Below are 15443 nucleotides of genomic sequence, written 5' to 3' on the forward strand. Positions count from 1 at the left end.
CCGGGAGCACCAAGGGAGCCGGGTGTTCCCACCAGGCACCCGGGGCTGGACCCTGTGTCTGTGGCACAGCAGGAGAGAGCCAGCCTTCCTTTCCCCTTTCCTTCCCTTTCCCTCTCCCAGCTGCGCCGGGGTCTCTCAGCTGTGGGTTCTCCACAAATCCTCAGGAATGCAGCACCAACCCCGATCCTCCCGCTGTGCCGGTGAGCAGCAGGGAGCTGCAGGCCGACAGAATCATGGACTTGTTCAGCTTGGAAAATCCCTCTGAGCCCAGGCAGCCCAACCATCCGCCCCTGCCCCACGTCCCCAAGTGCCACATCCACAGGGCTCTGAAATCCCTCCAGGGATGGGGACACCACCCCTGCCCTGGGCAGCTGTGCCAGGCCTGGACAGCCCCTTCCAGGCAGGAATTGTCCCAATGTCCACCCTGAGCCTCGCCTGGCCCAGCCCGGCTCCAGCTCGCTCCAATCCCAGCCCCACTCCGTGGATGCTCGGGACACAACACAAGACACACACCAGAAACCTGAGAGAATCCTGACGCCCTCGTGTGCCCCACACCTGAGGCAGGAGCAGCATTTGGGGAGGAACACGAGGTTCCTGCAGCATTCCCACAGCACAGCACTCGGGGACGGTTGGGGCAGGTGGAAAAGCTGCTGGAGGAGTTTGACACCCTCCTCATCCTCCTCCTCCTCCTGCAGCAAACAAACAGAAATGTCACTCGGTGTCCAGGCGCCGTCAGCACAGACGCTGTTGTCAGTGAATCAGAAGTGTCTAGGAACAGCTTGAACAACTTTTATTTTTTTTTTAAAGTGCTTAAAACGTAAATAACAAGCTCTTTATAAACATTAGTTGCAACTCTTAAAACATGAGACACACAGAACCCACTTCCTGCGGACGTGAAGAACAGGGAAACCAACATCTCCAAAATCCCCAACACTTCTCCCACTTGGGGATGTTTTTCCAGGTTTTTAACCCCAAACACGGTGGTTCCTTCCCAGACAAGGCTGAGCCTACGTCACACTGGAGAACTCACATCCCTTCAGGTTTGTTCCAGTTTGAGGATAAACCTTGGTGGTTCTTCTGGCCCATGTGTGGCCAGGAGGACCAGGCAAGGGGAAAAGAAATCATTGGCAGAAGTTCTGGAGAAGCAAGAAACCCAACTGTGGGCTGACAGCAAAGGCAGAGCACAGCACCCTGCTGCAGCCTCGAGGAACAGCTCGAGCGTGGAAAAACAAACTCCAGGAGGAAGGCAAAACCACAGGGAATTGTTATGGCTGTGTTTAAAACAGAACAGGGAGAAGCTGCTGCTGACCCAGAAAACCCTTGGGGTGTGCTGGGCTCAGCAGAGAGGGACAGAGCTCAGAGCACAGCCAGGAACATGGAGCAGGAACACTGCTCCTGCCACTGCAATCCCCAGAAAATCACTAAACAGAGAGATTCAGTCACTAAACACAGAGACAAATTCCAGATGGGCAACTTGAGAACATTTCCCCAATTCTCTTCCTCATCCCCTCCCTCTCTGAGAAAGCATTTAGGTCCTCAAAGCCATTCCCTGGGGAACGTGGAGGTTTAACAGCAACACTGCAGACCCCACTGCAGTGCTGCAGCCGAGCTGCTGCTCTCATGCACAGAACAAAAGCTGTGTGGTGGGGGCGAAACCCTGAATTTTCAGGACAGCGGGGTGGGGAAACAGAGAACAGAGACAGGAGCATCTGTAAGACACCTCTTCCTAACACGACGAGGTACCTCTGGCCTGCTGGGCACTCGAGGGCAGACACAGAACATCCACCACTGCTCGAGTCTTCTGCAGCCCCGGCTCAGCTCCAGTGCCAAGGGACCTGTGCTGTGCCCACCTGGACTCCTGGAGATGGGAGGGGCAGGTACTGCTGGAAACAGGAGATGGAACAGAACAGGTACTGCTGGAAAGGCTGGCAATGAGGGAATAAATATTGCTGGCAAGGCAGGAGATGAGGGAACAGAACAGGTATTCCTTGAAAGGCTGGAAATGAGGGAACAGGTATTGCTGGAAAGGCATGAGATGGGGGAACTGATATTCTCTGGAAAAGCAGGAGATGGAAGGAGCAGGTATTGCTGGAAAGGCAGGAGATGGAAGGAGCAGGTATTGCTGGACACAGGAGATGTGGAAGCACCTATTGCTGGCAAGGCAGGAGATGAGGGAACAGAACAGGTATTGCTGGCAAGGCAGATGTGGAAGCACCTATTGCTGGCAGGGCTGCACACCTGGTACAACCTGCTGAGCTCTGAGAGTAACTTTTTATATTCAAGTGCAAAACATTCAGGCTTTGGAGCGAAAAAAGGCAGAGCTGAGTAAGGCAGAGGGGGCTGAGGGAGGCGGTGAGACATGAGGGAAGAGGAGGGCGAGGTGGGAAGGAGGTGCCATGGATCCACATAAACATTGGCACTTGTGTGGGGAGCACCGACACCCCTCCCTGCTGGGGCAGGGGGCCAGGATGTTTTCATGGAGTGGGGAGCCAGAGAGGGGCCCTGGCTCTTGGGGAGATGTTGGCTCTGCACCTGCCCCCCTTAATGCCCTCCTGAGGAACTCCTTGTCCCTGTTCCCAGCCCTCATTCCCATGCCGTGCTGCTTTCCCAGGGCTGCATTCCCACTGGCCACAGCTCCTCCCTGGCTGCCTCCACTCACAGGGACACAGGCGACACCCAGAGGGACTCGGGCTCCCAGGACACAGGATCTGATCCTACAGGCAGAGAGAGGCTCCTGGCACTTTCTGAAATGGGAGAAACACCTTCCCTTGGACACCCCCATCCCACCCCACAAACACAGGGAGGAGGAACAGAAACACAGGGGGAGCAGCTGGAGCAGTGCAGACCCCCAGCTGTTTCCCACGAGGGGAGAGGCAGGAAGGAGGGGGAGGGTCATGGCTGGGGTTTTCCTCCTCATGCAGGGTCCAAGGGTCAGACAGGACCAAAGCTCCTTCTCTCCTGACCCCACACTGTCCATATCCAGCTGTATTTTGTCCTGGAATACGGAGCCTGCCCTTCCCTGCTGTGTCAGCTCCTGATCTCTCTGCCTCCGCTTCTCCCGGTGCACAACTCCTGCAAGGACCCAGACACCTGCGCAGGTGTGGGGAGGCTTTGCTGCCTGTGGGTAACAATTAACTCACTTTTCTCAGGATGAGCAGGAAAACAGAGGAGAGACAACCCGGGCAGGTTGTGTGGGACTGAGAGCTGGATTTCAGAGCCTTTCTAGGGTAGGAAACTGCTACTGGCCTCTGGCAAAAGGCACCATTCTTCAAAGTCATGGTCTGTACTGAAGCAAGCAAAGAGAAGAGCAGGGAGGATTTAAAAGAACCCGTAACTTTGGGAGACAGAGAAGAGGGAGAAGATGCCTTTCATGTTGAAATCCTACTCCAACTGCCCCTCTGCCTGCACAGGCACCTTCTCCAGCCAAAATGCTGCCACGATGAGGGAGGGAACAACATCCTTCCCATCCCCTTCCACAGTACCTCCAAATCAATCGTTCAGCCAGGTAAATAGGAGCCCTTTGGGTGGTCACTCAGGGGTCCGCAGTGGGCAGAGCTGCCCCACAGCCCCTGAGGCTGGGCCCAAGCCCTGGAGAGCCGATGACGTGTGGGGAGGTGACCCCGGGGTGGGGAGGTGATCCTGGTGTAGGGAGGTGATCCCGGCGTGGGGAGGTGACCCCGGCGTGGGGAGGTGATCCTGGCGTGGGGATGCGATCCTGGGGGAGCAGGCTGGGCACTGGCACTGGAGCTGTGGGCTGTGCCAGGAGTGTTTGGGGTGCCTGACCCCGCAGCGGCCCTGCAGAGGGGTCAGACCTCCCGAGTCTCACTCCAGGGGCGTTTTCCTGCTGCGCTGGGACAGACGAGCAGAGCCGGGGTGGGGCAGCCATGGGCAGCCGTTCCCGGGAATACTGAGTGGAAGTTCAGCTGTGGATTCATTCCGCACTCCTCAGTCCCTCCGGGGCACGCCAGCCCCTCCTGCAGCACTCCGGGGGCACGATCCCATATTCCCTTCCCACATTCCCAGTCCAGCCGTGAGGGACCCAGGCAGTGTCACCCTGGCAGCGGTGCTGTGACGGAGCCAGCGCGGCCCGGCCAGGCTCTGACACCACGCCAGGCCCTCGGACTCCGGCGCTGTCCCTTTGTGGAGCGTCTCCCCCCGCCAGGAAGTGGCGCAAACTGGAGCTGGCTCTTCACCCTTCACTGGGGGTAACTGGGGCCAGAGGGGAAGAGGCGTCCCACAGGCTCTGGTCAGGAACGCGCTGGGGGAGCCTCACTGGGTCTGAGCGTCCCCAGCATCACCCACCAGTCCAACACCATCCACCAGCCAGGGGACACGACCTCAGGGAGAGAGGAGGAAGAGCATGGGCAGAGGAGCAGCAGCAGCAGATGAAGTCACGGGGAGATGATTTCCAGCTCTCAGATGTCCACGGGTCACTTAAAGCTCTGGCAGGAGGAGTGCCCAGGGGTGGCACTTGGTCACAGCGACGGGGACCTAAGGAGGCGCCTGCCTCGTGTGGAGGGCTCTGCTCCTCCCCATAGGGTGCTGGCAGCCCGTCACCCTACAGCTCCCTGGAGCCGAGCTGGGGGAAGCTTGGGCTGGGAAGGAGCAGATAACCCGGCTAAACTGGGAGTAGAAGCCACTGGAGCCCTCTGGGGAGAGGAGGGGGTGCGGGGTGTTGGCAGCGGTCGCTGGAGCAGAGCTCTGCTGGGTGCTGCTGCTCTGGGCAGGGTCACGGGGCCTGGCCCCGGCCCAGCGGGATCTGCAGCAGCGTGGGGGACTGCTCCATGATGCGCACCAGCAGCTGGTCGATGTAGTTCTCCAGTTCGTGGATGTGCTCCTCCTTCTTGCTCAGCTCCCCCTCCTTCTGCAGCAGCAGCTGGATCAGCTCGTCGTGGGTCAGGTGGTAATACTTGGCTGACTGGTCCTGCAGGGCGGGGTCCTGGTGGGAACCAAGGGGGACACTCAGGCACTGGAATCAAAACCTCTGCCCTGGTAACGTTTGCAGGCTGCAGCGACAGCCAGAGCACTGCTACTCTGTGTGTCTGTGTGTCTGTCTGTCTGACCCACAGGGACCTGATGTGCTCATAAAGCACCAGCTGAACTCCCTGCAGCACCCACAGGGCTTCTGAGACCAGCAAGGTTGTGCTTGTCTTTCACTCAGGTGAACCCCAGCAGCGTTTTCCATGTGAAGCTGGGGAGGCAAGTGGAGTGGGAGTGGACAAAGGGATGGAGGCGTCACCCTCGGAACACCCCCTGTGTCTTCAGAGGTGTCACAGGTGCTTTGCTGGCCTCAGCCTTTGCTGGCCATGTTTGGAGTACATCCAGGCCAGCAAAGCTCCAGGAAGGACCTTCCCTCTGCAGGACCAGGAACCCTTCAGAGCATCAGTCAGGCTGCTCCACCCTCCACCTGTCAGGTCTTGGGCAGGCCAGGCTGGACATTGGGGCTTGGAGCACCCTGGGACAGCAGGTGGTGTCCCTGCCCATGGCAGGGGTGGCACTGGATGGGATTTAAGGTCCTCCCCAACCCATTCCATGTTTCTACAAGCAGGGATTCACTCACATGCTGCACAATCAAACCCCAAACCAAAGCAGGCAGTGGGAAGACGATGGGGTGAGGGGGTGCAGAGACCAGGGATCCATGGCAGAAGGGAGGCAGAGCAAGCAGGGTCCCGGATGCCCACACAGCCCACAGGACCCCGCTCTGCCTCCCCACAGCAGCTCCTGCCCCTGACGGGCAAAGCCCCCGGAGCGGGTTTGGCACAGCCTCACTCGGGGCAGGCTCCTACCTTTAACTTGGGGTCGGTTTTGTCGGGGTGGGAGGCCGGGGCCACGGGCTGGACGCTGCTCGTGGTCACCGTCTTCAGCCTCTCCAGGCCATTGCTCAGCGCCGAGCCCAGGCTGGGCCTGTGCTGCTGCTTCCTCTCGCTGGAGCCCTCCTGCCCAGCGCTGAGGGGCTTCACGGGGTGGGGGCTGCGGGGAACAAGGTGGGACAGTCAACACCCCCACTGCTGCCACTCCCTTGGATCGAACAGGGATAGCCCCTGCTCAGGAGACTGAGCCCAGCTGAACCCCAGTGTCCGTGCTGCCCACAGCTCTCCTTCTCCCACGAGAGCAGCAGGGCAGGGCAGAGTCCACGGAGCTGCTCCCACCCAGACAGGAGATACAGAGCCCCAGGACACGCCCTGCCCACACCTGCACTGCCCATCCTCACTAGGAAAGCTGTGGGTCACAACTCCCAGCTGCCAGAAGCTGGAGAAGCTGGGGAGCTCAAACCCAGTTCCAGTGTGATCAGAGGCTGCTGCATCCACTGCCCAGAGCAGCTTTTTGCTGCTCAGGAACTCCCAAATTAAGAGTCTGGGGTCACCATTGGTGCTCCATCCCAAGAGTTGGATGTCACCTGCCTGGAAGCCACCACAGAATTTGTCCCCCTCCACGAGGCCAAAAGGAGGGTGAGCAGTCAGTTAAGGGGGAATTTAATTTTCATTTATTTTTGCCTCACTCTTCACCCAAAAGGTTCTTTCTGGGCTTGGACAAAGTCCAGTTCCTTCTCAGCATGATGGAAAGAGAAGTGACCTGATGCTCCCTCCCTGCAAGGAGCAGGCACAGCTGTGCACCATCCTCGGAATGGAAACATCCAAACCTCCACCTGGGAGCTCTGCAAAGCCTCTCAAGGGTGACAACCCCATCAGCTGTGTGTCCCAGCAGAGCTGTGTCCTTGTTCCTCGTCCATGGTGATGGGATCGGGACATACCAAGGATGTGGAAATCCTCTTCAACCACGATGATGCCTCCTGCTGTCCACATGCTGGGAGGGGACAGCACTGGCAGCCACCAACCTGCTCCAACAAGCCAAAGGATCAGCTCCTCCCAAGGGCCAGCACAGGGACAGCTCTGATCTCTTCCCTCTGGTGCCCAGGGACAGCACCCAGGGAAGGGCTGGAGCTGTGTCAGGGCAGGGTCGGTTTGGATATCAGGGAAGGTTCTTCCCCCAGAGGGTGCTGGGCACTGCCCAGGCTCCCCAGGGAATGGGCACGGCCCCGAGGCTGCCAGAGCTCCAGGAGTGTTTGGACAGCGCTGCCAGGGATGCCCAGGGTGGGGCTGTTGGGGGGTCTGGGCAGGGCCAGGAGCTGGACTGGATGACTCTGTGGGTTCCTCCCAGCTCAGGATTCTGTGATCCTCTGACCCCTTGGCAGAGCTGTCCAAGCACATGGACAAAGCCCAGTAGTCCTGGGCAGCTGGAAAGGATGGAGAAGGATCCCACAGAGCTACGGGGGAGTCACTGACAGTGCCAGGGCTGGAGGAGTTGCTGTTCTGCACACGAGGCTCCAGCGCTGCCCACTGGGACTAAACCTGACCAGGAGCTACAACCACCAGGACACCATGGGACAGGGGTGAGGAGAGGCTGGGGGAGCCACCAGGGCTGCTCATCACAGCCAGGCTTGAGCCCCAAATGTCACTGTCACCTCCTGCATCCCCACAGCCACGCAGAGGCTACGACCTGAGCGTGGCTGGGAACGTCCCTGGGAAGCCAGTGGGAATGCCTGGACGCGTCTGAAAGCAGGGGGATATCTCCACCCCAGTGTGGTCACACGCTGCTGCCAGCCCCGCGGCCTGAAGGTACTGCTGAGAATAAATCCTTATCCCACTGCGGGTGGTGCGTGCAGGGCTTGGCTGAGCACTGCAGGGCTCTGCCTCCTCCGTTTGTCTCTGGAAGGATCCAAGAGCTGGAGACATTCCTCCACCTGTGTTTGTCCTGGGATGGTGGCACCAGCTCCTTCCAGGGGACCTTCACACCTCGCAGCCAGGCCTGGAATCCTGGTGGATCTGCCGAGAAGCTGGACCGGTTTCCACTCCTGACCCATGAACATGAGCTCGAGCGTGGAATTAGCTGCTCAAAGGCTCCTGACCCAGCACTGCAGCCCAAGTGGATCCGAGTTATGATGGAGCTTAAGGCCAAGGTGGAACATCTCAGGGTGACACTGGCCCAGCCATGTCCCCTTGTCTGAGCCAGCCTTGCCCTGTCCCAGCTTTCAGTGACGCTCCCAAGGTCACTGCAGAGCACAGGGAAAACCGGGTGCATTTCCCTCAGCAAGTCCCAAATGAAGCCTTTGTCACCCCAGTAAAATGCTCCTCACCGAGAACCAGACAGCAGAGGACAAACCCAAGGGAATCCCTCTCCCGTGGCCCAGCTGCTGTGCCTGGAGCCCCACACAGCACCCGAGGGCCAGCTCTCCATGGAGGAAGGGTCTGTAGGAGGAACGGGAATGGCTGAGCTTGGGATCAGCTCTGCCGGTCTGTCCCTGGGTGTGCCAAGCAACACTCTGAGTTCAGGGGCTCCACGAGGATCACCAAGATGAGGTGACTTAACCTGACCTCTCATTTTCACAATACAGTGATTCTCTGCACTCCTGAGATGAGGGAGGTGCAGCCTGTGCCACCACCTCGGCACCTGTGACATCCCCAGTCCTGTCACCTGCAGGTGCCACGGTGTGCTGGGCCAGCCCCACATCCCAGGGATGGGCAGGAGCTCCAGGCAGTGGAGCCCCCAGGGCAGGCTCCCAGGCTGTCCTTGGGGCCCCTCCTGTCCCGGGGATGTGACACCTTCCCAGCCCTGTCCCCGGGAGCAGCAAAGGACCCTCCGCACACCTGGGAGTTGCAGCTGATGCTCCCTTGCCCCAGCAGCCACACAAGAAGACCAAAGAGCCCTCTGGCCACTTGGGACGGGGCCATGGGACCCCACTGCCGGTTTCCAGCTCTCCTGAGGAGGCACTGAACCTCCTGACCCCAAACTCCCACCGTCTCACACCAGGTACCGGCTCTCCTTCACTTGCAGACACTTTGTCCCAGCCAGGACTCAATGCCCATTCCAAGTCTGAAGTCGCTCCGTTTCCTTCCACCTTGTTCCTACCATCTTTCCTTCATCTATGTGCCTCTGGCTACCCCAGCAGGAGATGATCCTGGGAAGGGAAGCATCACCACGAGGATTGGGAAAAGGTCCCTTCCAGCTTTCCTCCCTCACCCTGGACAGTTATCACATCTCCCCAGTCCTATAAAGCAGTTCAGAGCCTTGGAGCCTTCCCCAGAGGCCTCAGGAGCTCTTCAGAGGTTCTTCAGTCACAGCAAGTATCCCAAATGTGCTGGAGGAGCCCGAGCAGGGAAGTCCCAGGACCTCCTGGCTGTCTATCACTGATATCACACCCAGCTCTTGGATACAAGCCCATCCCATCCAGGAGCCAGCCAGGCCTGGAGGGATGCACAGGCTGGGGATGACCATGAGCAGGTACTACTGACCTAGAGAGTCCTGAGCTTCCCTCCCTGCCTCAGTGATCCCTTTGGCATGCAGGACACTTCTCTTTCCATGAAACACAACAAAATTCAGGAGGTTTCTGTGCAGCATCTCTGCAAATTTTGAACAAGGTTATCTGCTGGGGGATGAATAATCCAATTAAAAATGATTGGAGGATCCGGCCTAAATAAGAAGAAAAAATATCTGACAGACCCAGACAGATGCTGGTCTTTGCTGCCGAGGCCATTTTGCACCCCATGCCCATCCCAAGGGGGGATCCCCTTGTGCAAGGGCTGGAGCTCAGCAAGTTCTGCTGGCCCCATCCTCCCTCCCCTCCTCTCACCGGGGCCACGACCGATCTTGCTCTTGGGCCAGGTGGGATTTTACCATTCCAGTAAAGCTCCATTTGCCTTGTGATCAGTGAGGCTGATAAATCCCTGCTAGAGCTTGGTAAACCCCTGGGAGAGCTTGGTCCTTGGGCAGGCAGACCAGGAGAAGGAGAACCAGGAAAACGAGATGAACTGAAGGACACAGAGTAGGACTCCATGCCCTGAACTCACCAGCTTTGCTTCAGGGCATTTGTACAGACCCATGATTCACCTGTGAGGAGGAACAGCCCCTTCTTTCCACCCTTCCCATTCCCATCATCCTCAAGGCTAAATCCCACTGGCTTCATCACCAGTGGGCATCTCGGCAGGAGAGAGGGGAGAAGGGCATTTTGCCCAGTGAAAAAACCCTCTTTTTTTAGCTATGGAGAGAAGGAGGGTTTCAGTACCCAATGGGCAAGGAAAGCAGCCAAAGCTGAATGGATGGCAAGGGCAGGGGCAGCAGCAGCTGTGCACATGCCATGAGGAACTCCGGAGAGCAGGAACAGCCAGCAGCTCTCCTGGCAGCCACGGAAAAGGCATTTGTTCTGCAAGCACAGGGGAGATGATGGAGCCAAAATCAGCACTGAGTGCAATGTGGGTGCAGTTCTGCTGCGCTGAATTTCCAGCTGGGGCAGGTTGTGGTGCATCGAGCCTTTCGCCCTGGCCAGGGAAAACACCGGACACCAGTGGCCATTCGCCCAGGATCCCAGAGAGCCAAGGCTCCCAGCAGCTCGGGCTGGGCTCTCCGGGACCAGGGGAAGGTGAGGGAAGAGGAGCTGCAGCACCACGAGCAGCAGCCTCCTTGGAGCGAGCCCAGCCGGGTGCAGCCCTCTCACCACGCCCTGCTACGAGCGGAGGGGCCGGGCTCTCCTCTCCCGCACACACACACACACACACAGACACCCTTCGCCTTCCCCGCAGTGCTCACCTGGTCGTCTGCTGGCAAAAGGGGTTCTCAGCCGGCCGTGTCTCCCTGGGCAGAACCAGGAGCGCTGAAGCTTGTGCGTCCCCGGGCTGCGGGCACGGGCAGGGCCGGGCGGCGGCGCGGCGGCTGGCGGGGACGGGGCCACACGGCTCGGGGTTAGTGGCAGCCACGAGGAAAGGGGTGGAGAAGGCCAGGGGCTGGCTGGCATGCGGGGGGGGAGGCCGGCCGGGAGCGTTAGTGGGCTGCAAGCCGTGCCCGGGGGCTGCCTCCTGCGGGCCGCAGAAGCTGCAGTCGGCCCGCTCAAGCTTTTCGGGCAGCACAGCCTGCACGGGGAGCGGGGCCGGGGGCTGCTCCACGAAGGGATTGCTCGGGGAGTTGGGGCTCAGGGCCAGGGTAAAGGGATTTCTCGGGGCTGAAACTCCCTGCGTGTGCCTCTCGTCTGCCCTGTCTGGCTTCCAGAAATCGGCTTTCTTGAAGTCTATCCTGCTCTCTGCCGAGTGCCCCTCGGGCTCCTCGCTGGCGCGGGCCCTGCCCTGCTCTGCCTCCTCGGGAGGGGCACAGGGCTCGGGCTGCTCTCCTGCTTGCCCCTCACCATCCTTCCACGCCGGCTCTGGCCGGGATGGACTCTCCCCACGCTCTGACCTTTGGGCTTGCGGGTTTGGATGCCCAGCTGCCTCCTGCTCTTCCAGAGCCGTCCAGAACATTTCCGGCTGGCCCAGGTCTAGCTTGGAAGGTGGGTTTAGTCCTGACATACTGAGCTCCTCAGGGAACAGCTCCTGTCTGGAGGCCGCCTCCCACTTGGCACTGTCTGTGGCCCCCTGTGTCTGAGGGGATGCGCGGGGCTGGCTCCAGCTCCCCTCAGCACCCGACTGCTCCAGCCCCTCCAGGGAGAACTTGGATGTGCAAGTCTCGAACTGCTCGGCCACATCTGTCTTGTTCATCTCTGACGGGTGCTCCCCCACAGAGGTGTCCCCTGTCCCCAGCTCGCTGGCTCCTGTCTCCAAACGAGCTGCTGAGTCCACAGCGGCAGCTCTGGCACCCTCGGACGCTGAGAACTCGCTCCCAGCTTCAGCGGCGTCTGCTCCCGGTGTGGGCAGGCTGGGAGGCGCTGGCGTGGAGGGCTCGCTGCTCCCATGGCTCCTCTGCAATTCCATCTCTGCTCTTGGGCCCTCAGAGTCTTCCCATCGCTCCTGTTTGCCTCGCTGGGGGTCACCAGACTCCCCCTCCTCGGCGTCCCCACCAGCGCCAGCGGCTGCGAACCACCTGGGGGGTTTGGGTGGTGGCACCGCCGGGCCGGGCACCGGCTCCTGGCGGCCCTGGGGCGCTGCCCACGGGGACAGCACCACGTGCCTCTCGCGGATGTCAGAGCTGAGCTTCAGGAGGCCGTCGCTGGCCTCCAGCCGCATGCTGGCCTGGAGCCGGAACACCGAGCTCCGGATGTCGAAGGCGCCCTCCTGGCCGCCCCTGGGCTCCGCGCCCGGCTCGGGGAACCTTCGTGCTGCCACGTCCCCGAGCACCCGCGGGGGCACGGTCGCCACGGTGCTGCCAGGCAGGGCCTCGGGGGCCAGCTCGGGGGGGAAGGAGGTCCTGGGTAACACACAGGCGGCAGCACGGGACAAGCTCTGGGCTTCAAAGGTGCCCTCGCCCAGGAAGGGCGGCCGCGGGCCGAAGGCGCCCTCGGGAGCCGCGCGCTCCTTGGCCGCGCTCGGGGTGCTCTCGGAGGGGTTGGGAGCGGTCTCCGTGGCTATGGTCATCCAGCCGTTTGTCCCTGCACTGGAGGACTCCTCCTCACCACTGGCCCCTTCCTCCCTAGTGCTATTTTCAGTGGTCAGTGCTGTTGACGCCTCTTTGTCCCCGGGGTTGCCCGAGGCAAACGCAGCTGCCCAGACCATGGGAGTGCTGCTCTTCCTCCTCCTCGCCATGGACCCTGCGGACACGGGGCTCAGCACATCCTCTATCACCGTGGCCTCCTGGGTGGTGCTCACCAGGTTGGCCCCCACGTCTAAACTGGAGAAATTTGTCCAAGAGCGGAGAGCTGCAGGGATTTCAGCGCCGAGGGGTGACTCGGCCTTTTCCAACACTTTGGAGCCCTTCTGGCAGGGTGGCTCGGCCGATCTCTCTGTTGGGCTGGCTCTGTCGGGATCGTCGATGAAAGCCATGCCCTCTGCTGCCACCGAGGCAAAGAAGTTCTCCTTCTTCCGCTCTGGTTTGAGCCTGCTGGTGGCAAAGGCATCGAAGGTATCGTCCCACTCCGAGGGCGGCGGGGGGACGGCGGGGTCAGCGTCGGCAGGAGGGAGCTCTCCCGGTGCTGGGGGAGTGGTTTCTGGCACGGGGACACCAACGCTTTGGGCTGGAGACTCCCTCTCGGGGTCTGTCTGCCTTGGGGCGGCACAGGGACTGCAATCCTCAGAGGAATAAAAGCTCCCAGCGACCTCTGCTGCAGCATGCGGCCCAGGCGGGAAACTAGAGAGAAAGTGAGTAGGTGAAGGAGAATTTAGTACCTGGTCAGCGAGGAGCTCCTCAAAGAAGGGATTGCTCTGCAGGGAGTTGAGGAATGGGTTGGTGGGGGACAAGCATCCGGCCTGGCTGTCTCCGGGAGCGGGAGGGAGGTTAGAGCTCGGCATGCCAGAGGGGAGGGCGGCAGGGCACGGGGCAGGGGAGCAGAGAGCACAATGAGAAGGAGCATCTGAGCTGGTTTCTACCTGAGGAGACACTTCCAGGCTGTGGAGGGAAGACAGAACAGTCCTCCTGGTTAATGCTGTGACAGAGCTGTCAGCACACACCATACACACCGCAAACGCTCGCTCCAAGCAGCAATGACCAAACCCATGCCTGGCTCGTTAGGCAGAGCAATGATTATGGAGTCAGGGTGTGGAAAGGGCATGCACAACACACAGCAAGGGGCAGCCCTGCTCCCAGGACAGTCCTGCACGTTCCCCTCTCTGCCTCAGCAAGCCCAGCAGCCAGAGAGGTTTCCCCACTCCTGCAGCCCAAGGACTCGCTCAGTGTTTGTCCCGGTGCTGGTGGCACCCAGGGCAGGTGGAGCACGAGGAGCTGCCCAGGCTCTTGGATCAGGGTTACGTGAACCAGTCAAAGCACAGAGGAGTCTTCCCCAGTTTAGCCCAGTGCCTCCTCACTGGTTTGACAGCATTACCATGGGAGAACACTGGAGCTCCCGCTTGCACAGGAGGGAGGGGAGCAGGGCTGAGGGAGGCCGAGCAGGAAGGAGCACGAGGCCAGGACAGGGCCCTGTCCCTGCTCTGGACACTGCCCCACCTCCCACATGCCCCTTGTCACATCACCTCCGACCTCAGATCCTGAGATGCCTGAAACCCCATGGGGGATCCCAAGGTGGAAGGGACTCAGCACAAGCGGAATTCAGAATCTCAGCCCAAGTGAGGCTGGCAGCTCCCTGCTGCCTGTTCAAGCGGGACTGAGGGACCTTGTTTTGGGATTTCATTCATCTTCCTTTGGGAACAACTCCAGCAATGCGGAGTCACCCCCCTGAGGAGGCTCACCAGGCTCAGAGGTTCTCACATCACAAAGGGGGGGTGTGGTGTGGACACCCCATGTCCACCTGGTGCTCCGACTGCCACGCTCCCTCCTCCTGAGCCCATCCCCTTGACTCACCCTTGGGAGGAGCAATCCCATCCCCAGGACAGGGGCACCTGGCCCTGCCCCATTACAGATCCCGTGGGATTGCTGCCTCCTGCACTGGCCACGACTGCCGAGCTCCAGAGAGTTCCCCTCTTGGCTGGGGAGAAACACAGCCATGGATCAGCCAGCTCTGGGCACACCAAGGTTTAAGAGGAAGGAGTACATTAATTGCTTTACCAGTGTCCCTGGGGCTACACCCTGGGATTTCAGGAGGGCTCGGGAGGGATCGCAGGCAGCACTGCAAGATCACGAAGTTGCTTGCACAACTATTTCCATGTTATTGAGGATACACCAAACGCCTCAGACGCATTTTAAAGCACAAAATGCCATCTTCAGGCAAAAGCTGATGCTGGTGATGGTGGAGTTGGTCGGTCACAAAGCAGGGAGGGCGCCGGGCTGGCAGCACCTCGGCCCAGGAGTGATGCCCCCACCACGGGGACCCCCTGCTCCCACTCCTGGCAGCTCCACAGCCCCTTCCCGCACCCTCCTCTGAGCAGCTCCTTGGAAAGGTGCCCATTGAAGCCATCAACGCCACCAAAGTCCCCCATCCCAGTTTGTGGGCAGGGAACACTCCCGGTGAGCGGCTGAGCACGACCGGCTCCGCTCCAGCACCCACGGGCCACACCCAGACACCGCCGAAGGGAACTGGCAACTCAGGGACAACACAAAGCCTCAGCCCCTTCATCCCCACGCAAACCTGCAGCTCCCTCCGGGCACGCACGGCTCGTGGGTGCCCTCTCCTGCTGTCACAGAGCAGCAGTGGTGGCCGTGCCCATCCTGGGCCCCGCACAGCCCGGCTCTGCTCCGTGTCCTCTCCTGCTCACACCAGGGAGGAACAGCCAGGAACGCACCCCACAGGGGTGTGAGCTCTGGGTGAGCACAGAAAGTCTCCAGAAGTTATGGGAGGAGCTGATGGACCCCGAGGCACAAACCACTCCAGCCTGGCAGCCACTCTGTGCTTAGAGGAAAACCTCTCCCGGCATTCCCGGCCTGGAGATCAGCACAGGGTTGGACCTTTTTCCCTAATCCCCCTCGAATGTAAGGGAACAGCTGCTCAGTATGTGACCACTCAGCTGGGTGAGTTCACAGCATCCACAAAGAGATTTTAACAGGGCAAAACATGGCAAATTTTCCTTGCCAGCTGGAAAGGGAAGGTGGCAAGGTCCAACCACCACCATCTCGGGGTGCCTGCAAGGGGCACACGCCCC

At 60.2% G+C, this 15443-nt stretch overlaps 1 protein-coding gene across 1 annotated transcript in view; it reads right to left on the reverse strand.

Moving 5' to 3' along the window:
• Positions 1-773: 773 nt before the first annotated feature.
• Positions 774-15443, reverse strand: part of RAB11FIP5 (RAB11 family interacting protein 5) — a 38334-nt gene continuing 23664 nt past the window's right edge. Inside the window, exons 4-6 of the mRNA XM_082282145.1 lie at positions 10582-13041; positions 5787-5970; positions 774-4939 (exon numbers count right to left, since the gene is read on the reverse strand). Of these exons, the coding sequence (XP_082138271.1) occupies positions 4730-4939; positions 5787-5970; positions 10582-13041 (2854 nt within the window). The 3' untranslated portion in view covers positions 774-4729. The remainder of the gene's footprint in view (positions 4940-5786; positions 5971-10581; positions 13042-15443) is intronic.

This window comes from Coloeus monedula (assembly GCF_965178545.1).
Source record: "Coloeus monedula genome assembly, chromosome: 5".
Classification (NCBI taxonomy): Eukaryota; Metazoa; Chordata; class Aves; order Passeriformes; family Corvidae; genus Coloeus; species Coloeus monedula.